This window comes from Protobothrops mucrosquamatus, unplaced genomic scaffold (assembly GCF_001527695.2).
Source record: "Protobothrops mucrosquamatus isolate PMUCROS unplaced genomic scaffold, P.Mucros_1.0 scaffold1393, whole genome shotgun sequence".
Classification (NCBI taxonomy): domain Eukaryota; kingdom Metazoa; phylum Chordata; class Lepidosauria; order Squamata; family Viperidae; genus Protobothrops; species Protobothrops mucrosquamatus.
This window is the reverse complement of record NW_015387579.1, coordinates 60,875-83,202: the sequence shown is the minus strand read 5'-3', so window position 1 is coordinate 83,202 and position 22,328 is coordinate 60,875. Positions and strand designations below refer to the sequence as shown.

The 22,328-nt window shown below is 37.2% G+C and overlaps 1 protein-coding gene across 1 annotated transcript in view; it reads left to right on the top strand.

Annotated features, from left to right (window-relative positions):
- The window catches only part of FRMD4B (FERM domain containing 4B), a 124,233-nt gene that overhangs the window by 41,046 nt on the left and 60,859 nt on the right, over positions 1 to 22,328 (top strand). The window contains exon 7 of the mRNA XM_015821731.1: positions 18,519 to 18,602. Coding sequence (XP_015677217.1) covers positions 18,519 to 18,602 — 84 coding nt within the window. The remainder of the gene's footprint in view (positions 1 to 18,518; positions 18,603 to 22,328) is intronic.

Genomic DNA, 22,328 nt, shown 5'->3' with positions numbered 1-22,328 from the left:
TCATTGCCCAAACAAGATGACACCTGATTGGCTCTCTAAACACTTATGCTCATTGCCTACAGTCAGATGAAGGAAAGCTACCTGATATCAACCTAAGCAAACTGTGCTTTCTTTTTCTGGTTATTTGGCTATAACGTTTCATAGAATACAGTACAGATAATTGAACAAACTTTGTTGCATTACATTCTTGATTAAATTATCTTTCCATTGATATATAATTTTATGGTACTACTCCAAAAACAAAGTGGTGTTATTAGCCATCAAACCTCAAAAATACACTTTTCCCAAAAGGTTTCCACAATTTTGGCCACTACTGTAGTCTGCCAGGAAGGCAGACTTTATCCTTTTCTTATTCCACATTCAAATACTGTTTTCCAGCTCCTACTGGTGCAAACGTGGCCATGTGGTCGGCCTACTGTGTTTCATTTGTTTGTAGGCAAATGCCTCCACTCCGGTTGCCTAGTGTACATTGTGATGGTGACATCCCCTTACGTTTACTTGCTGACCACTATTTGCTGTGTTTCACACACAAACCAATACTGCCCCAGGAAGTGATAGCTGATGAGATAGAATGGGCAGATTTTGCTCTACAGTAGAAGCCTTTTTATTACTTACTTACTTGTTTTGTTTTAACCAGTCTAAGGAGTAGACTTCTGAAATAGTGATATTTTTTTTACTAGTCCATCATGGAATTTTCTTTTATTACAGAACTAACAAATATTCTGTAGATTTCTATATAGAAATAGATGAAATTGTACCATGAGAACATGAAGGCATTTTGAAAGAAGAAGAAGAAAAAACTAGTTCCAGCTTTATGTACTGTTCAACATCCAAAGTACTTTACTTACTTTAGGTAAAATTGTTTGCATAATCAGTTAATGTAACTGATTAATCAGCTAAACTTTCTGAGCCGTCCAGAGTCATCTTGTAGGGGAGATGGAAGGCATACCAATTTAATAAATTAAATAAAATAAAACAACCCTATGCCTTATTTCTCTTTCCCCTCTTTCCAAGCTGGTAGTTCCCCTTATCATCATCAGGGATACAGCAAACTTTCACAAGATAACTGAGTTCCAGCAAAACAATACCAGCATTGATTCTGTGGTTGATAAAAAAAACATTGAAACAGTTGGCCAAAAAGCAGCTGTAAGAAGCACATGTCTGATGTGCTAGCCATCAAACTCTGTTGATGTCAAGCCTGAAGAAAATGGAATGGGCAGCTTGAAACCAGGTGCTGGCAAAGAAAAAAATTCCAAACCTTCACATATTTTAGCAGACAGGTTTTGTTTAGGGAGAAGTAACTCTCTTTTGGAATTTATTTTACTATATTATATCAGAGTTATCCACTGAGAATTGGATAATCTTTGCTCCCAGACTTGCTTAATATTTCAGCTTGTGCTAGCTGTGGATGATGGGACTTGCTCCATGTGTTTAGGACAGTACTCATTGGAGAAATCTCAAATAATGCAGTCCTATAAATGACAACTCAGAAGTAAAGTCCCAATGTAAGTTTAACTTGTGTAATAATCTTTAAAAAAACCAGCTTGAATTGAATATTGATATAATTCTATACATTTTCTTCCCAGCTCCATTTTGATGAAGTTACGTCCTCACATAAGTAATACTGTTTATAACTCTGAGTACAATATTGGTAGAAAATCATAGTGCATTTTTTTTAAAAAGTTCATACGTTATAACTTGAGCTGTTTCCTCTGGTAACAATGACCAGGCATTTTGCTAGGTGTGTGATACTTTTTTTATTTGTTATGAAATGTATTCTTCACTTTTCTTTCATCCTACCCAGGAATTCTAAGACTACACAAATAACGGAAAAATAATACAGTTATTTAATCATTAATAATTAGCTGTCCAGAGTTGCCTGACAGTTGAGATGAGTAGCATATAAATTTAATAAATAAGTAATAGAATAGAACTACAAAACTACATAAGACTAAAAATTAAGGCACATACATGAATGTACAAATCATATTTTAAAATTTCTACACAAATAAGCATTTTTTTTCATGATAACATTGAGGAGAAATATTGTGGACCAACTCTTCTAAACAGTTATTACCACCAGCACGGATCTGTACTGACATTAAGGACGATTGAATCATAATACATGAGCACATTTTCAGATGGATCCGATGTTTTTTAAGTTAGTATCCAAGTTGTAAATCTATTTCTATGTTTGTGGTGAGGGCAGAGTGATAGTTTATAGCAAGATATCAACTAGTGCTGTTGTTGCAGCCACAAGGATATTAACATGCTGTTAAGGAGACAGTCATGCCTGAGGGAACATACTGTTAATGTTTTAGAAGAGAAAGCAAATCTTGTTTTAAAGGCTAAGGACATGTTTCCATCCTTGAATGCTTTGTAGTAGATTCAAGCTGAAAAAAAAATATCTGGCAGCAGAGCAGTAGTTTTAGAAGAATACTATACAGCCTCTCTTAAAGTGTGCCAAGTGACATTTGCCAGAGGAGCTTTGAATGGGATGGAAAAGATGAGGTCTTTTTACAGATCATTTATGGCTAGTGTCAGCACGACAGCCATGTGCTTAAGCAGCCTCTTTAATAGCCAATCAAAACAATAAAAATGAGGATATACAGTCATAGAAGACAGGGGATGAGCATTGTAGATTGAACTTCAGTAGTAAACAAAACTTTTAAAATACTACTACATTTGGAAAAAGTCTACATCATAGCACTAAGACCTTTCTCTGACCCTTACGGAATAATTTTATACAAAGTAAAGCAGGCATCATTTTATGTGCCCTATTACAGCATAAAATGGAGTTATTGAATTCTCATTAACAACCACCTTCTAAACAGAAAATAACTAAAACAAATTTAGTAGGCGCTTAACACCATATATAGGAGTAGCCAACCTCACTCTCACTGTAGAGCTTCCTATAATCTAAATAGTACCATCCAAAAAGATGTGGAAGCCAGGATTTGCTAAACTATAACAAGAATAAGGAGTCCTCTGGAGAAGAGGGAGAAAAGTATTCTAATACATCAGGGGTCTCCAAAGTTGGCAACTTTAAGACTTGTGGCCTTAAACTGGAACTTTAACTCCCAGAATTCCTCAACCAGTCATGGTTTGGAGACCCCCGTAATACAATATTCAAGGAAGGAAAGGCAAGAAGTTATCTTCCCATAGTGTAATGTTGGATTGTAGAGTCCGTTTATTGATCTGCTATAATACTTTTATGTAATAAATTATGCTCTGACTGTACGGGAAAGTCTGTTTTGTTTGGAGTGTTTTGAATGAGCTGTTTATTACACGGATTTGGCATGGGTTACTTATTAAACTGATTTGGAAACAGCTTCTTGCGTTCCGTAAAAAAAAAAAAAACAGAAGGAGGGGTCATAATAGATTGTACAGTGCTGAACCATGTAAGTCTGCCAGGTCCCTTACGTTGTAATATTCTGAGAGTAAAAACTCTGTTACAGGTAGATTACCTCTTCTGACTTTCTAGGTAGCTTGCAAGCATTCTGCTGGTAAGCATGATCTTGCCTGCCGCTCTCCAAAAATAAAAAATAAACCATGGCTGGATAATATTAGTAGTTTTTCTACTCAATCTGGCTTTATACTTACTCCAGCATCAGAAGCAGAATAGTTTTCAATGACAGGTACCAAGGAACTTGAGCAGAAAGTGCTATTGCATTGCATTTGAGGCCATTGTAGGGCCCAAATGCTTGATTAATAAGCCTTTGGCCTGATCCAGCAGCAGGGTTGATATTCTTATAAGTGATTGAGGAGAAATGTTTCTTATCAATATTAAATCCATCTTAATTCTGCATAGGATGTTAACCTATGCCATGCAAGCTGTTGCATTTAAAGAAGCCAGGAACATGAAAATATGGCACTTAGAGGTGTATGTGCTGAGCTTCATCTGGGGTGTCAAACTCGCAACGTCACATGACGTGTTGCGACGTGTCATGACTTTTTTTTTCCATTGCCAGCAATGGGGTAGGTGCGGATTCGGCATGATGCATCCGGCCCGCAAGCCGGCAGTTTGACATCCCTGAGCTTCACCTAGGTCAGGGGTAGGTAACCTTGGCTCTTTTATGACTCAGTGGACTTCAACTCCTGACTCAGGCATTCTGGGAGTTGAGGTCCACGAGTCATAAAAGAGCCAAGGTTGCCTACCCCTGACCTAGGTCCTGTCCCTGCTGCTGGCGAGCAATCTTTCTAGCAAACAACTTGATGGCTGGACTTTACCTGCAAAGCATGTCTTGTACTTTGTCTTGTACTTTGTCTTACAATAAAAAGAGGACACCACTGATGTGGCTCATGTCTGTCCTGTTGCCAAAACAGATAAAGCACTTACTCATTTGTCCAATGTTATTTGGATACTTTCACTAACGTTCCTACTACTGGAGTCCCTTTTCTCTTAAGCACTTGTCTGTATATAAACAAAGAGAAGAGCCGAGACAGCTGGAGTTTTCTCTGGCTTCTCTTTTTCATTTCCCTGTTGCACTTGGGAAGGGAAATTGGCATGACATGCCTCTCAATAGATTTCAGATGTTGTGCTTCCTCAGCAGGATGGGGAGGGGGCTGAGGCTGGGAAGTAGGGAAAAGTTAGAATCTCAAGGGAGGAGAAGCAAAACAGGTCAGTACAAATCTGAAAGGGATGGATTTAACCCTGGAGGAAACCTTCTCTGCATGGAGGTGGAGCCCAACTGCTTTGGAGGTGAAGAGAAAGTCCACTCCCATCTGGAACAGTAATAGCAAAAGCAGCATTTCAATGCTTGCTTTTGGAAGCTCAGATTTATATTCTGTTAATGCTTTATAGTTTTGCTAGCAATTCAGATTCCTTGCAGTTCAGATTGTAAATCTCAAGGTGCGGCTTAAAAATAAATCTGCTCTTTCAGTATTGATTGGGGAGGGGAGGAGTTCACAGATAGTAAATCAAGGTTATCTTACAAATCTGCTGAAGTTTCAGGCTCTGCTTGGAGCTTAATTTTGCTGAAATGGATATTCTTCTCTGGCTTGGATTAAAGTAGAGCAACATAAAAGTTCCTTTAGCCCAGGGGTGGGAAACCTTGGCTCTTTTATGACTTGTGGACTTCAACTCCCAAAATTCCTGAACCAGCATGGTTCAAATTCCTTGGCTGGCTCAGGAATTCTGGGAGTTGAAGTCCACAAGTCATAAAAGATCCAAGGTTCCCCTTCTCTAGCCTATCTGCGTTGTTATTATTTTTAAATAAAATCTGTTTTCAGAAAGAACATGCCCATGCCTTGTAAGGGACTCCAAGTCATAACTCTGTTGACCAAAGATTCTACCTCAACCCCCGTAATGTCACTTTTGGTCTCTAAACCGTTGGTTTCCATCTGGTTTACAGAGCTCCTTACCGAAGGAGTATGATGACCCAGCCTTAGGAAGCAAATCCATGAAGATACATCTCCATTTGTTTCCTTTTGGGGTTCCTCTTTAAGTTGCACCCCAAATTTGTAGCTTGAACAGTCTTTCCATTCTAGGAGGAGAAAAGACTTAATGAAAATCTTTTCATCTTCCTTTGTCCGAGAGTGTGTATCTCATTGGTGGAGTTCAGATTAAGCCACATATACTGTACTTACTTAACATTTCTTTTTTATTATTATTTGCAATATTCAAACCTTGCCTTTTTTTTCTCTTCCTGAAAGTTCATTAAATTGCTCCCAGGAGAGGCTATATTTTCTTTAAATAGCTGACACATTGGGTTTGTATTATAGCCCATGGACTACAGAGATAACTGTGTCTGGTGTACCATAACAAGACAACTTAATGAATTCCTGATGGGTGACAAGTAGAAAGGAGTGTGAAAGGGGTATCATTATTTGGGTGATAAACACAGTTTGTAAGAGGGAAAAGTTTGTGTAAAACTATATCCTGCAGACTCTTGTTGCAGCTTAATTAAAAGTCAGGAACTTCCCTGTCAAATGGAAACAATGTTTTCTAAGTTCTTCAACTTGCCAAACATGCTTTCAGATGTGTTGCATAAATGCTAAATACAGCTGGCCATAAACTCAGTAGTGACATTCATTTATTCTTTTTAGTTGAGAAAGAAAAAAGGGAAGCTGTTCAAAGAAATCAGCTGCACTAATCTAAAAGGAATCAGATCCATACTGTGATGAAACCCTTGTCTGAACTTGTTTCACCTTATGCTGATCTGGATTTAAAAACAATAACAGCAACAGCTAAGGCAACCTCTGGAATAACTGACAAGCTAAGTAGGAGGGGTGGAAAGCAACTTTCTGTCTTTCCTTCTGGAGTAATTGGGCACTGCAAGCTAGTGATAAGCAGACAAAGGACAACAGGGGGCTGATTTAGAATTTAGACTGTGGGCTCTCCTTATTTTGGTCTGTCTGCCACCCAGCAGCCTGACATATCACTCTTACCGGAACACTTGCTGCAGAGTTTTGAAATTGGGCTGATTCCTTTTGTCACATTGTTGATAACTTAATTAGCATTTGCAAGAACTGTCTTGCACCATCAAGGTCATTATGCAGAAATCATCTATCTTCAAAGAGAAAGGTTTCCTTTTGGAAGTGGTGTCCTTTTGGTCTTCTTTTGTGCTTTTACTTTAAATGACTTAGCAAAATTATGATGATTCAGAGGCATACACATAACCCATAATAGTAATGTCTAAGAAATGTAAAAAACGGGTAATGGCTCTTAATAAAAAATAGCCATGCTTATCAAATCTTTATTTGGTCGTAGATCAGCAAGTAAAATACAGAAATCACTGTTAATCACATGAAAGAATATACAGTATATGCATGCATACATATACAGTATGTTCTAAAGTATCTAATGGATATTTTAGTAATGGAATCATCCAGCAGATATTTGACTCCATTACACAAGAGAGCTGGAAGTTTGAGAAAGCAAATGGGTAGTGGACTTGAATCTATCTATATACTACAAAACTCTTGTGTCTGTTTTATACTTTGTAACCTTTAATTGGATAAAGTGCAAAACTTTGCCAACAAAGTACATTCAAATGGGTTTACAGAATGCTAGGACCCATTACTCCAGAGGGAATGAAATTTGGGAAATTTGTGGCTACTTCAGCACTGCTGCTTCAGAACTGCTGCTGTGTTCATTTTATCCTCATTTTTAATGTACCCTGATAGCTTTCTGACCACTCAAACAATCCTTCCCTTGCTCTCTCCCCCACCCAGCAGCAACCACTTACTTTCTCTGTTTAGGTAAGGAAATATCTCTGAAATGATAAGCCAACGGGTCATGGGTAATCTAATATACTACTAAAACTGTTGTTGTATTTATAATCTTCAGTTTGGGCAAAATAGCGCATTATGGGACAGTAGTTTTTGAACTAAGACCCCTTAAACGGACTAACCTACAGCATGCATCCAAAATCCAGGACCCATTACTCCAGTGGGATTGAAATCTGCCATCCAAATCAGATCAGTGAATTCACAGCAACTATGGGTGTACGTTAGGCAGATGTATGTTTTATTTCCTTCATCATATATTACGGTAGTTGGGCTGTGTAAACCTTTGAATGGATGACTTCGAAGGTCTTTCTGGCCTTCCAGAATGCCACAAGATGTGACCCCTCCAGATCTCAGGGGGAACTGCATTCCAGGAGCAAATGCTATGACAAGGAAAGTGCTCTTGAAGTGTCTGGATCTTGAAATATGGCATTGTTTAACTGAAGGCAATTAGAGCACTTTCTCTTGGCGCAAACTGGTCAAGCAAAAACCATGGGACATAGGCAGTTCCTCAGCTAATCAAGTTCCATGCCATGTACAGCACCTTGAATTGTTTGCGGAAGCACACTGGTAATCAGTATAGTTCATGAAGCAGGGTATCATGTGGGCTTGCCAAAATAAGCTGTCCACTGCTGATACCTCTGCCTTCTGAACCAATTAAAGCTTCCTGGTGATCTTCAATGGCAGCCCCATGTAGAGCATGCAGCTTTGAGGTGACAAGGACATGAGTAATTGTCTGAAGGTCTCCCCAGTTCAAGAAGGGACACAATTGGTGCTCAAGTTGGACCTGTGTAATGGCCCCTTTGGCTATAACTGCCACCTGCTCTTAATCTACACATTCAGTTTGGCTGATCAGAGCATTATCTAAGAACTAGACAGCCCGTGCCCTACAGAGTCGTCATTTCATTTTTTTTTAATCTAGACAGGGAAACAGATTGACCACTGGTGGGCAAAAAGCAATGGAAGCAGGAGCAACTTCCAACTTTTTGCTGGCTTTCCCATTTAATTTGCTTGTGGGAAGCATGCAGTGAGAAAGTCAATGGGGAAGCTAGCAAGAAGTTGTGAGTTCAAATGCCAGCAAGCAGGGAAGCAAGCTTCTGCTAGGCAGGGGAGGGAACAAGAAGATGCAGGATCTGCAGGTGAAGAATGGTACATGGATGTGCATAAGAGAAGCCATGTGGTTGGGGAGGGTGTGTACTGGTGGTGGTGTAGGTCGGGAAGGGTACTGGGAGGGGGTGCTGTGTGGGTTGGGGAAGAAGGCCAAGGGGGGCATCGCGGATCAAGAGGGGTGCATGGAGGTTCTGGGATGTGTAAGAGGTGCCATGCAGGTCAGGTAGGACATATGCGTGTTGGATGGTCTGGGTTAATAAAAATGCATGGGGCTTACAAGAGGCTGCCTCACAGGTCAGGGAACATATACAAAATTGATACAGGTCATAGAGGGTGTGCAGGGGTACCCACATGCTGCTGGGTGAATTGGGAAAGAAACATGGAAGTGGCATAGGTCAGGGAAGGTACTTTGGGGGCACCACAAGTCAGGAGTAGGCAAAGGGGGCACATGAGGTGGGTACATGTGTTTCTTTCCTCCCTTTCTCTTTCTAGCAGGCAGCTAAGTGCCTGCTGTTGGGGCGGGGAGAAGGAGCAAAGGATTGCAAGACTGGCTAGGAAACTGTTACGGAACCTTGAAAATGAAGATCACATGACAGCAGCAATAGCCTGTAACATTGAAGCAGCCACAACATCCCCAAATTTCATTCACTTGGGAATCATGGTTCCTGGATTTTAGACACATTCTATAATTTAGCCCATGTGAGGTACCTTGGTTTAAAAATTGTTTCCCTATGACGCACCGTTTCACCGAATTAAAGGTCACGGCAATGACAGTTTTAGTAATATATAGATGAGGGAGACATGACTTCAGTTCTAAACACCTCAGGAACTAATCTGGTGGGCTCACACTTAGCCCTGAGCTACCATTTAAAGAGTGGTTCACTTGAAGAAACTATTCCACCCTTATACTCAAAACTAACAGAACACATTCTGGCTTGGTGCGATGCAAATCATGTAGTCATTTGACCGTGACTGTCATTTAACTCCAGCCTCTCATTGGAAACAGTGATCCATCTTTGAGTTCTAGTACACAAGAAACTTCACCCATTTTATAAAGCAATTTTTTCTGTTATTTGTATTGTATTGTAGTTCTGCAATATTTATAACAATTCAGTACAGAAAATGACATTGTTTAGTGTAAAAGTGGCAGTTCAACATTATGCAAATGTCTCTTATGCATAGAGGTTTGGTTGGGAGAAATACTTTTTCATAATCTCAATACAAAACAATTGTTGCAGTCTTCAGCTAAGTTTACTTAGCTAAACAAATAGTGCATTGAGGGGTGAGTAAACAGTTGGTGAAATCAAAGGAAAGTGAAAAACTTGCATTGATTATAGGAAAGAGATATTCTCTAATTGACATCAACAAAGTACTTTGTGTTTATACCAACTATTGTTGCTTATCAACCAGTTGTCTTTTTAAAAGTTAATGGTTTAACCTGAAGTGTGAAGCCAGGAATAATATCAAGTTCTTTTGAAATCTTGATAGTCTACAAGATAAGCAGGCAAAGATTTCATTTGAGTAGGTTTGGGCAGTATTTTGGAGTCAAAGGAACTTTTTGTTCCAAATTAATTGTAATTTCAGACAAACTTGCAGGATTATCAAAGAATAATCAACAGATTCATATAAAAAACTGAGTAAAGTTTATAATTCTATAAGATTCAAAGGAAGAAGATAGACTTACACTTCCCAATCTAAGATTGTATTATAGAGCAAGTTGTCTATAATGGATGATAGAATGAAAGAACTCTCCAAATAGTAGAATATCAATAATAGAGTGTGACTAACTAATGGACTTAATAGATACTGATGATACAAAGAAATAAGAAAATAATTTGAAAGGACACATAATAATACAAAGTTTGTAAAAAAAATCTGGAATCCTTTAACAAGAATAAGTCCAGCAATTTCATCATTATCTTCACCATTAAGCAGTTTTTTACTTTTAAGGATAAGTACAGTAAAAACTATTTAATTACATATACCAATATCATATATCAAAATTCAAGGAACAGATTAAAGACAATAAAACTGCACGATGAAGGAAGAAATTTACCATGTTTAATGCATTTGCAAATAACTGGAAAAAGAAGATGACAAAATTTGAAATGTTTATCTATATAAATAAAAATGTAAATGTTCGTTTGTTCAAAATCTTAAATCTCCGAAAGTTCTTCACCGATTGCTTTGAAATTTTGACACAACGTTGCATTCGAATACGCACGTGTTTTTATATACCTATATTATATAGATGTCACACCTGTGACAGGTAAAAGCATGCTTTTTTTTAAAACAGCGCCATCTGTTGGACGTAAAAGCAACACACGCTTTTACCAGACTGAGCCACAGCAACGCGTGGCCAGGTACAGCTAGTACAAAATAAAAATAATTCATTATGACATAGTTACAAATTGTTGCCAAAATATGACACAAAGATTAAACTATTTAAAAATGGTGTGATAAAATATATGAAAAAATTGAGAGAACCAATTTTAGTGAATCAATGGGTTTGGAACAAATAAATTTAAGCTATGATTATGGGAAAATTTGTTCAAATGGTTTACATATAGCAAATAATAATAATAGTAATAGAGTCAGAAGGGACCTTGGAGGTCTTCTAGTCCAACCTTCTGCACAGGCAGGAAACCCTATACCATTTCAGACAAATGGTTGTCTTATAAACTTCCAGTGTGGGAGCATTCACAACTTCTGGAGGCAAGTTGCTCCACTGATTAATTGTTCTAACTTGAGGGGCTGCTACAAGAAGAGGGGGTCAACTTATTTTCCAAAGCACCAGAAGGCAAGACAAGAAACAATGGATGGAAACTAATCAAGGAGAGAAGCAATCTAGAACTAAGAAGAAATTTCCTAACAGTGAGAACAATCAATGGAACGGCTTGCCTGGAGGCCTTTAAGAAGAGGCTGGATAGCCACTTGTCTAGAATGGTCTAGGGCAGGGGTAGGCAACCTTGGCTCTTTTATGATTCTGGGAGTTGAAATCCACGAGTCATAAAAGAGCCAAGGTTGCCTACCCCTGGTCTCGGGGCCTCCTGCTTGAGCAGGGGGTTGGACTAAAGGACCTCCAAGGTCACTTCCAACTCTGTTATTCTATTATATAATGTCCAGGCACTGACCCAAGGGCATAATTCTCTTAAAAGCAAGAAAACTGAAATGCTCTTCAGTTTCAAATCCTGCGCATTCCTCCAGCCTACCCATAAAGGTTATGTGGGTGATTTATCATCCATCCTGTCTGCTGGAGGTGAATTTGTGTGTTGCTGGTTCGGAAAAGTTTATAAGAGTGTTAGCAGCATAAAGCCTTATTTGGAAGCAAGTTGTATTCAACTCAAAGCTCATATAGGACTGTATTGTATGGTACTTTCTTTATTCCTACTGTGAAAATAAAAATTTAAAACACCTTTATTACTTTGGATATAGAATCACATATTGCTGCAAGGGTTTGGTATCTTTGTGATATAATGAGAATTGCTGCTGTCATCCACAGAGTATGATATAATTATATATTGCAGAATGAGAAATCCATCACAAAGACTATCAGGTTTCTCTGAGCTGCTATCCCCTCGTTCTTCTTGCTCAACTTGTTTTTGGCAGGGAAAGATAAGGGGCTAATAGCTTGTTTGTTGTTGTTAAATGTATATGCTGTCCAAGTCCCAATAATTGTGGGAAGTTTTTTGATGGCTTAATTATTAAGTTCATCTAAGGAAGCTTCAGCTGTGTTTACTATGTGAATAAAAATTGCAAGTGATCTTAAAATGCTTTGTTGAGGATAACTAATTTGTTCATAGAACACAATTTATTGTGTTTACAATTATAAATAACAGCTCACATGATCACATAAGCTCTAACCACATATGACTTTATACAATGTATACTTGCTGCAAAGCCTTCCTGTGGATTGTCAGGATTTGATAGGCAACTCAGTGCAGAAAACCATTTCAGATTTTACCCTTTTGCTCAAGCCAACAGATTTGAAAGCAAACAAACAAGTCACTTTGTTCAGCATTATTTTCAAGTTCCCCAGCCACATTTCATAACAGACTTAATCACATTATGTGCAGTATAGTGATGTATTTTTTTCTAACTGTAAAGTTTTTAAAGCTTTTTAAAGCTTAGTAAAGCAAAATTAAAGTCACTGAAGCAGTAGGCATGAGCTTAAATGGACTTCAGAAGATGGTAGAGGACAGGAAGGCCTGGAGGAACATTGTCCATGGGGTCGCGATGGGTCGGACATGACTTCGCAACTAACAACAACAAAAGCAAAATTAAAGCAATAATTAAATTAAATTTCCGCAATAGTCATAAGAGATGAGAGGTGGAGTTCAACAAGGTAGAGATCCAAAATTGGGAAAAACTAATGTATTAAGCTTATGAGATCAGTTTAGGTCAGGGGTGTCAAACTCGCAACGTCATGTGACGTGTCGCAACATATCACGACTTTTTTCCCATTGCCAGCAGTGGGGTGGGTGTGGTTTTGCCATGACACATCTGGCCCGTGGGCCAGCTGTTTGACACCCCTGGTTTAGGTGAATTGTTAATCTCAAATCTCACTGGAATATTTTGTGGTTTGTTTAGTGCTTCTTTAGCTAATGGGCCACTGTTAATCAGGCATCTAAAATATTTCAGGGGATTATCTCACCAGGTTTATGAGACAAAATTGTTATAATTAATTATGCCCTTCCTCTTTTTTCTGGATCCTGCTCAGAATAACCTTTTGGCTGTTCTTGTAATATTCCAAGTGGAGTGATTCTTTCATGTAGAAACAAACTGAGCCAAGAGCTTAATATACACATTACAATTAATAGATTCTAATTATAATTATGAGCATTTGGATGAATGTGATTGATTGTATAATTTCCTCTGAACTTTAATATCATCTTCAACATAATTTACTGATTAGTAACTATTGATGCCCATGGCTTTAGTTTTACTCTGCAATCTTCTTTCTTCTTGACAAGGACATGCTGATTACTTGCCTATTATTATTATCTAAACTAACACAAGCTTTTATTTGACATACTGGACAGCTAAATAAACTACAAGGCAACCACTGTCAAGTGTTTCCAATTAGAACACTGATATCAAGTTAGTAAATCATACTCAAAAAGCAGTATTTTTATCTATATTAAGTTACAGGCTGTAAACATGAAAGTTTATAGAAAAATAATCCAAATGCAAACAAAATAGCTTTGAAGTAATGTTGGCTAAAATGCAATATACACCACTATTTTAGCTCTTCTCAACTTTCTCTTAAGATTATATTCTCATTGGGGTTCATTTTCCCACTGGCTCAAGGTTGACTCAGCCTTCCATCCTTCCAAGGTTGGTAAAATGAAGATCCCAGATTGTTGTGGGCAATATGCTGACTCTGTAAACTGTGTAGACAGGGCTGTAAAGCAGTATATAAGTCTAAGTGTTCTTGCTAGTTTACCTGTTTCATTTGTAGGTCACACTGGTTAAGTAAGGGAGCAAGTACAGAACTGAAAATACAGTTTCTTTACAAGTTAAAGTCAACTATGCTAACAGAATCAAAGCACTGTTCCCTCTAATATCATCCCTTCTTTACATAAAGATAGTCCTTGCTGTAGTATAGGGGTGTTAAACTGCCGGCCCGTGGGCCGGACACGTCATCCGGAAGCCGCGCCCACCCCATTGCCGGCAATGACGAAACCGTCCCGATAGGTTGCGCGACGTCATGTGACGTTGCGAGTTTGACATGTCTGCTGTAGTGGATTTGCAAGTCAGTCTTAAGCCTTCTCTCTTCTAAATGAACATGAATTACTTGGCCCCACATTTATAAGCAAAATAGAATATTATGAATGCCATTGTGAAAAAATGCCAGCGGAAAATATCCTGAGATTTTAAGTGAACATATTAAAATGATACAAATGTATGCAAACATTAATATTTTTGAGGTGAGTTGCCTTCCTCAAGCATTAGAATATGAAACTCAATGGAAATACAGTACTTTCTTTGGTGCCCATGAGACCACTTTTTCCACTAAGACAGCATAAGACCTGATAAAATTAAAGTACCTAGCAATTTTTCAAAGGTTTTCATTCCTTGAAGAGAATTCTCTCTTGAAGGCTGTGGAAAAACATTTGTAATCATTAATTTAATTATTAGCAAAACACAGGACTTCAAGTCTAGGAGAATCCAGAACAATCCTTTAATAGGAAGACAGAGAAAAATCTTTTCCCTGACATCACAACTCCTTGTATCTCCTGCCATTTGATACCTAATTATAAAGACTGTATAAAAATTGCAGATAAATGAAATAACACAGCAGTCCACTTCCTAGATTTACGGATCCTTTTATTAAATTATTTTTAATCACAATGCAGGAAGCTGATCTATAGTGAGAACAAATGTGTTCATTAGGAAGTCGAATTATAATTTAAATGTCTAGCTCTTCCTCCTACCCCACATTCTTCATGAAAAAAGGAGAAAAACAACGTTGAAAATAAAAATTAGAATATATTTAAACATCCAATCATAAGAAAAGATTGTTTTATCCCTGACCATTAAATACTGATCCAAAGAGAAAGATTTTAAGTTGAAAATACCCCTGGGGGTATTAGTGACAACTAAGCATAATTACTTGAACGCTATTCTGTTCACTCAACATTTTGTAGGACTTGATTAAACTGCTGTTCTGAGCTGATGTTAGTGGTTGAAATAGAAAACAAGGTTTAAAAAAATCTTTTTTTACCTTTTATGTTCGGCATCTTATCATGGGACCAAACATTGCAGATAATGGCTCTCCATCTGACTCCAGTCTCCATGAACTGGGTCTTAATTGGCCATACATTATGGAGCTGTAGATGTTCATCTGAATTTAAATGGAGCCAAATGCAGTGTCTGCTGAAATAAAAGCAATAATGGATAAGAACTGAGGGCGGCATCTCCAATCCTGAAAATCATTCAAATAAAGTCCAGAATTCCATTTTTATATTGCATCAGTTATTATTTGGACTCAGCAAAAAAAAAAAAACCCCTCACAATTACAGTCACATGGACTGGATTTTTTTTTTTTATCTTTATCTATAGTCATTCAGGCTTTTTGCCGAAGCTTTTTAATTGTCTTATTTCATTAAATTGTTCTTTCCCTGGTGATAGCATGGGCATAACAATGGGGAGCTCTCTAATCTGGGTCATGCTGGGTTCACCGAAGGTTAAAGCCGCTAAGCTTTAAAGACAAGGGATTGAAGCTTTGTTGAGCCTCGGATTCTTTTTTTCCAGTTTACTAAATCCATAATCTCCAGCCCTGAATTTCTTTCATTGAAGAAATTTCCATAATAGCAGTTTATTTCTATAGTCATAGTCTTCTGTACTTTTTTTTTTCCAGAGAAATTCACAGGGCAAAATGGGGTGAGTGCTTTGCAAATGTCAAATTACAATTTCAGTGATGACTCATGAGAAAAAAAAATTAGAGTTGACTAAGGAACTTCATGAGCATTACATTATACAAGGCTAATTAATCCATTGAAGACAAGATAGACATCTGACATTCTTTGTGTGTCTTTACACATTCTCAGTTAGGAAACTTCACATTCTTCTCAACTTTCAGTTGTGTTAGTCTTCCCCTCCCATAATTTACAGCCAGCTCTGCTCATATTCACTCACAGTACTGCAATTTTATTCTTCCTTTACTATGAAAATAAGACATTGAATGTAAGGTGGATGTTTAAATATTGGTAGCTGACTGAAATCAAAGAATTGATTGAAGGTTACAAGGAAGCAGGATTGGTCTTTAATGTTGGTCCATTTACAGAATTGTTACCACATACAACTCTATGAATAGCTGATAAGGATTATGGGTAATATTATAATCCTCTGGGTAGATTTGATTCCTTAAGTCTATTTAGTTGTTTTTTTTTCTTTTGAGTCACCATTATCTATTCTTCTTCTTTTTTTACAAGTGAGTTGGGGGCAGACAGATTTTAGAAATATCAAGTTGGGGGAAAGTGTAAGTTTACCCAACTTGCATGCTTTAAATTGAGTCTGGATCAGGCTTCTACACCTCTATTGTAGGGTAAATGAATTAAGGGGCGATGAAGTGAATGCTGTGTAATTAAAGTTTAGTTTGACACATGGGCCAAATTATATGCTATTAAAAGCTGTAGTTGACAACTACATTTTCTGCCTCTTTTACTCTAAGAGTAGGAGCAGGAGATCCAATTTGGGTAAGATCCCTATCAGGAACATGGGAGTTGTAATCTTTTACCTGCTACTGCAGTCATGATACTTTCTGAGACTTCTTATAGTTCATTTTTATTTGCAAAAAACTATTCACATATCTTAATGGATAACATTTTTGCAAATAGATAAAAGATTCATATAAATGCTCATCTAAGAATTATAGTAAGGAGCCTTCTTTCCTCCACTCCATACTGTCGGGCATCTTTAAAATAGCATGCAGTTGGGCACTGAGAAATGTTATTGAGGAACTCATAATTAAAATTAAATCCTTTCATTGCTTCTTGGGATACAGATGAACAGCTGAAGGAAACCTATTATACTAATGCATTTGCATATGCATTTTTTGTGTATATAATTAGCAGAGAGAAAATTATGTTTTTATAACAACTCCCATAATCCATGTCCAGAGATCATACTGGTTGAGGAAAATAAAAGGTGTAATCCAACTTATCTGGAGATCATAACAGTTATCTTCTTTGGACTAATAGAATTATGGTTGAGAAGAGAGAATGGCTTTTTCCTGGTAGTAAACTGTGCTTTTGAATGTGGAGTTTAAGATACAGAATTTTTTAAAAAAATCAAACTTTCAAAACAAGAACAGAAATCAAGACAGTATTTTTTTTTGCAAAGACTTAAGGGGTGAAATGAATTTAAATTTTTACAGATACTTAAGCAGCCTACTGTACCCATTAACAGTCTGAAACCCAAAATAAACAAAATCTTTTTTCCTTCTAGTTTAGAAGAGTTTTAAATTCTATAAGGCCCTAGTGACCACTCTTTTCCCTTAAAACCATTTTACTCCTCCAAACTTTTAATGATGGCCCTGAGGGGTGGAGAAGGTCTTAGTGCAACACACACCCCCCAAGGTTGTCCACAGTTATTATAAAGATGCTTGAGCTCCCTCAGTGAGAAGTGACTTTTGATAGAAGACCCTTAATTCATAAAGGAGAAAATCACTGCATGCAGCTATTCTATTGTTCATCTAAGAAATAGTTTTATTTATTGTAGTTATTATTTCATGTTTTGACTCCCTGTTTTTCAGCCTCATATCCATCATCTAATAAAATAACGTAAACTGAGATGTGCATCCCAATAGTTCTACTTCAGTATTCACAATTCCAGGGCAGAAATTACAGAAAAATAAAATGCAGGTTTTATCAAAGATGTATAATCCCTCGAGTGCTAAATTATTTAAGGATGTGGCCCAGTTTTGAAGAATAAAGCAACTTGTTTAAGAATTCACCTATCAACCTTCACCATCAGGAAATCAAACATCTGGTAATGACTCAGTCATCCCAGTGAATCCTAGATACCAACAATTCATGTTGGTTCTTGCACATCCCTATTAAAGCATTCCAAAATCCTGCAGAACCCGACTCGGCTATTTAAGCATGCATGCAAACCAAAAATGTTGCCTGCTTTTGTTTGTTTTGTTTTGTGCCAGCAACCGCACATGCTTTTGCCTTCTTAAAATAATTAGATTCACTTTTGCCCAATTCCTGCATCTTGAAGCAAGTTACAGTTTGAAGCTGTTTTTCCTCCTGTGTATCTCATCTTAACTTTTTAGAATCAGGATTGCTTTTACGATTTTAGGACCCATTTTTTTCAGGTTAAAAGATTTGAGGGTTCTTTTATCAAACCGACATATCCTATAACAAAAAAAAAAAACCATCCTGGAAGCAATCACAGCCAGTAAAAGTTATTTCAGCTTTATCTACTTCTCAGCAACTGGATCTCTTTAGCAGCACTGTGTTCTTAATCAAAATGGTAATGTTAAGTGAACATATTTTGTGTGAAACAGTAATGCAAGAAATTCTACAGGATTAGACTGCTGTGGTAGCTGAAATATACCATGAACTTATTGTCAGTGATTAAAATTGGAGACTTTGAGTTAATTGTAAATAATCATTATTTTGATTCCAAGATAATAACACTTTGCCATTCTTTTTGTCTTTTTAAAGTGATGAAAATGCAAGAAAAGCTCTGAAGAACTTGCCTGCATTTCCTACAAAAACCTTGCAGGAACATCCTTCACTTGCCTATTGGTAAGACCTAATTATAAAAGGTACAGGTATCATATTGGGATCCTGGTCTTCTCTTTGTATCCTCCTTCCTTATGAATTTAAAAATTTGTGAACTATTGACAGTAATATCCAAGGTTGCATAATGGAAAAAGCTTTGAATGCAAAACAGCTGTTGTAAAGCTTGTGTTACAAGTCACAAAAAAACGGTAGTACCAATCCCTCTACTTCCTTAATTAAGTCGTCTCCCAAGTTTTTCGGTTCTATTCCAGCTTACCTTTGTCTTTTTTTCTGGGCAGGTGGCAAATTTCCAAACCAAGTACCATTTTTTATGCTTACAAAGCTGACATGGAACCCAAAGGCATTTTTCTAAATAGAGATAATACTAGAGCAGGGGTAGGCAACCTTGGCTCTTTTATGACTCCTGGACTTCAACTCCCAGAATTCCTGAGCCAGCTATGCTGGCTCAGGAATTCTGAGAGTTGAAGTCCACGAGTCATAAAAGAGCCAAGGTCGCCTACCCCTGTACTAGAGAATAAACACTTTGTGACATAATATCTCCCTATTTAATTATTTTTTTTAATTGAAATAATTTTAAAAATATAGTAGCCATGTGGAGAGTGAGGACTTGCCTTCCCCAAGAAACATTTCATAAGCATTTTGGTATCCATGGCTGCTACCTTCTGTCTTTCTTTATAAAATAAAACACAGTCTCCTGTCCACATTTTAACACCCTGGTATTTTTATGGCACTGTTGAACTTTTCTTCCTATTCTGATTGCTTGATAAATCATCAAACAAATAAGATTGTATTTGATCCAAACTCTGGAGATAAATACTACTATAAATATATTAGAGTAGGGGTCCTCAACCCCCGGTCGATGGACCAGTAGCGGGTTGCAGCATGCCATCAACCAGTCCGCACAAACAAAGCGCCATCCATGAGATGCAGGCAGCACACAAAACCACGCACCCTCCGGTCCATGGAAAAACCCCTCTCCACGGAATCGGTCCCTGGTACCCAAAAGGTTGGAGACCTCTGTATTAGAGTCCACCTCAGTATTTAAAAATAGATTTGCTTGCTTAACAAAACAATATCCCCCTACATATAGTCTTCAACCTATGACCACAATTGAGCCCACAATTTCCACTGCTAAGCAAAACAGTTGTTAAGTGAGTTTTGTTTCATTTTATGACTTTTCTAGCCACCGTTGTTCAGGTAAATGACTGCAGTTTTTAAGTTAGCAACACGGTTGTTAAGTGAATTTGGCTTCTCCGTTAACTTTGCTTGTCCTAAGGTTGCAAAAGGTAGCCACATGACCCCAGGATATTGCAACCAATCATAAATTCATGCCACTTGCCTAATGTCCAAATTTTGATCACGGGATCGTGGGGATGCTGCAATCGTTTTGTGAAAAACAGTGATAACTCACTTTTTTCAGTGTCGATGTAACTTCAAACAGTCACTAAACAAATGGTTGTAAATTGAGGACTACTTGTACATAAATAACATAAAGAAATATACTTCTACTAGCCCTCTTTCTAAAAGAGTCTTAGTTTGCAATTCTTGATGCCTCTAATCATGAGTAAAGTATTGAATACTGAATAAAACTGGTCATCTGCAAAGCATGGCTAGGATTGCAGGTGAGTAAAACTGAGGTGTTTGGAGCCACTGAGACCATTTTCTGATACTGTAAGAACATTTGCAAATGGCACTTTGGTTTCTAGTGGTTCCCCCGAGCTTCCATAACCGGTGTCCTCCAGAGAGTTAAGTCTGCAACTTCCAGAATTTCAGGTCAGCATGGTGGATACACCTGGAGAGTACAATGTCAGGAAAAGCTAGTTATTAATTATAGAGCTGTTTCCAGGCTTCCTTGTGGCAAAGTTTTGTAATAAAAATATGCTGCTGTCTTATCATTAAAAGTCCATCATTGTCAAGTTGTTATTGTAAAATTTTCTTTACATAATCAAGCTTCATCATGAATTTAATGAAGAACAATGCAAAGAATAGTCTGTGGCTATTATAGTTTATAATGGCTTATCCCTTTGGGTTGTAATCCTGGGCATGGTTATGCAAAGATTTTAGAAGCCTAACCGTACAGTGGAACAGCCTTTGTATGTTCTGGTAAGTCACTAGCTTTTTCTGTAACAGTGATATGTCATAGAGAAATTCACAAAGGTGAATTTCTTGGGAACCCCAAAAGCAGAACCCCATAGTTAGAGCCCAAGGATATCATAAAAATATTTAGAAATTACTTTGTTGACACAAACAAAATCTTGCTTGTTTCATTTCCTCTCCTTACAATCAAACCTGCACATTTTTCGTTGTGGCATAATAAAGTAGTTCTAATACTTACCAGGTTTCTATTTTTCCTTGGAAGAGATACCTTTAATATCCATATGGCATTTCTTTCTGCAATTTTTCTATAAAAATATCAGGCAGCCCTAGGTCACACTTAAATTATAACTTGTGATTACTAATACGAACAATGAGTTCCTATAGTCATCTTGGGAAAATAGTGTAAGAGTTCTTGATGCATAAAACCATAAGTCCATTTGGGCCCAACATACTTTGTTTTACAACAGCCAACCAGTTGCTGTGGGAAAGCCACAACCAAGGCATAAAAGTAGAAATCCTCTCTATTGTTGCTTCCTAATACAATGCCTCTATAAAGGAATCACAGCTATAGGAATTGCTCCCTTTTTAAAGACTTCTATGTGAACAATAGGAATCAACACTGACTTGATGGTTCATAATCAGTCAAAATCATGATTTCCAGAATCAGGGGAGGAGAGAATTGCTACCATTTATACTTTTATCTCATTTGAAGATAAATATACTTTGCAATCTGATTAACAGTTTATAGCAGTATTATTCCCCATGCTTGGCTCAGGAATTCTGGGAGTTGAAGTGCACACATTTGAAAGTTGCCAAGGTTCAGAAAGTCTGGTCTATAGTACTATATGTATATGTACTTATGTGTATTCATTCATTCATTCGTTCGTTCTGACTTTGTTTGGGTTATAAGAGAATTGAATCTATTGAAAGTCAACTGTTTTATGTTGTAATCTGTCTTGGAAGTTTCTTTCTTCCAGAATGGCCAACTTAGTCTGTAAAATATGTTTTTGGAGATTATAAATTCTCCTTTCTCCCTTTGTTTTTAGAATATTGTCAATTTTGTTGTCAAGATTTGTTTTAGTTATGTTGTATAGACACTTGCCCATTTGATCTATGTAGAATGCACAAGTGCACTGATAGCAAATCATTAATAACACTGGAAGATGAGCAAATTAATTGAATTCTAATGTTATGGTTGCTACTATCACCAGTTGCATTGTGGAAGTTATTTACATCAGTTTCTATATGTGTAAGTCCTTGGTCTCAAATCTGATTGTGCTGATTATTATATATATTTATGCATAAACCTGCTCACAGATGAGCCAATCTCAAAATTTTAACTTTTAAAATACCACAAAAAATGCACCATGTACAGATAAGCTGATACTTGAAATTTTCATGTGTTTTATTTTTCATAATTGGCTTATCCACGAGTAATCCACAGATTAGCCATTTTTCATGGTATTTTGTTGGAAAATTCTGGGATCAGCATATTTAGGGATGGGCTTATAAGTGAATATATTTGGATATACAAGAAGCATTACTGTATCTACTTATGGATAAATCCATCTGTGGATAATCCAAACCCAATTTTTGGAGTATATTTTTGTACCCAACGTTCTTAGCTTATTC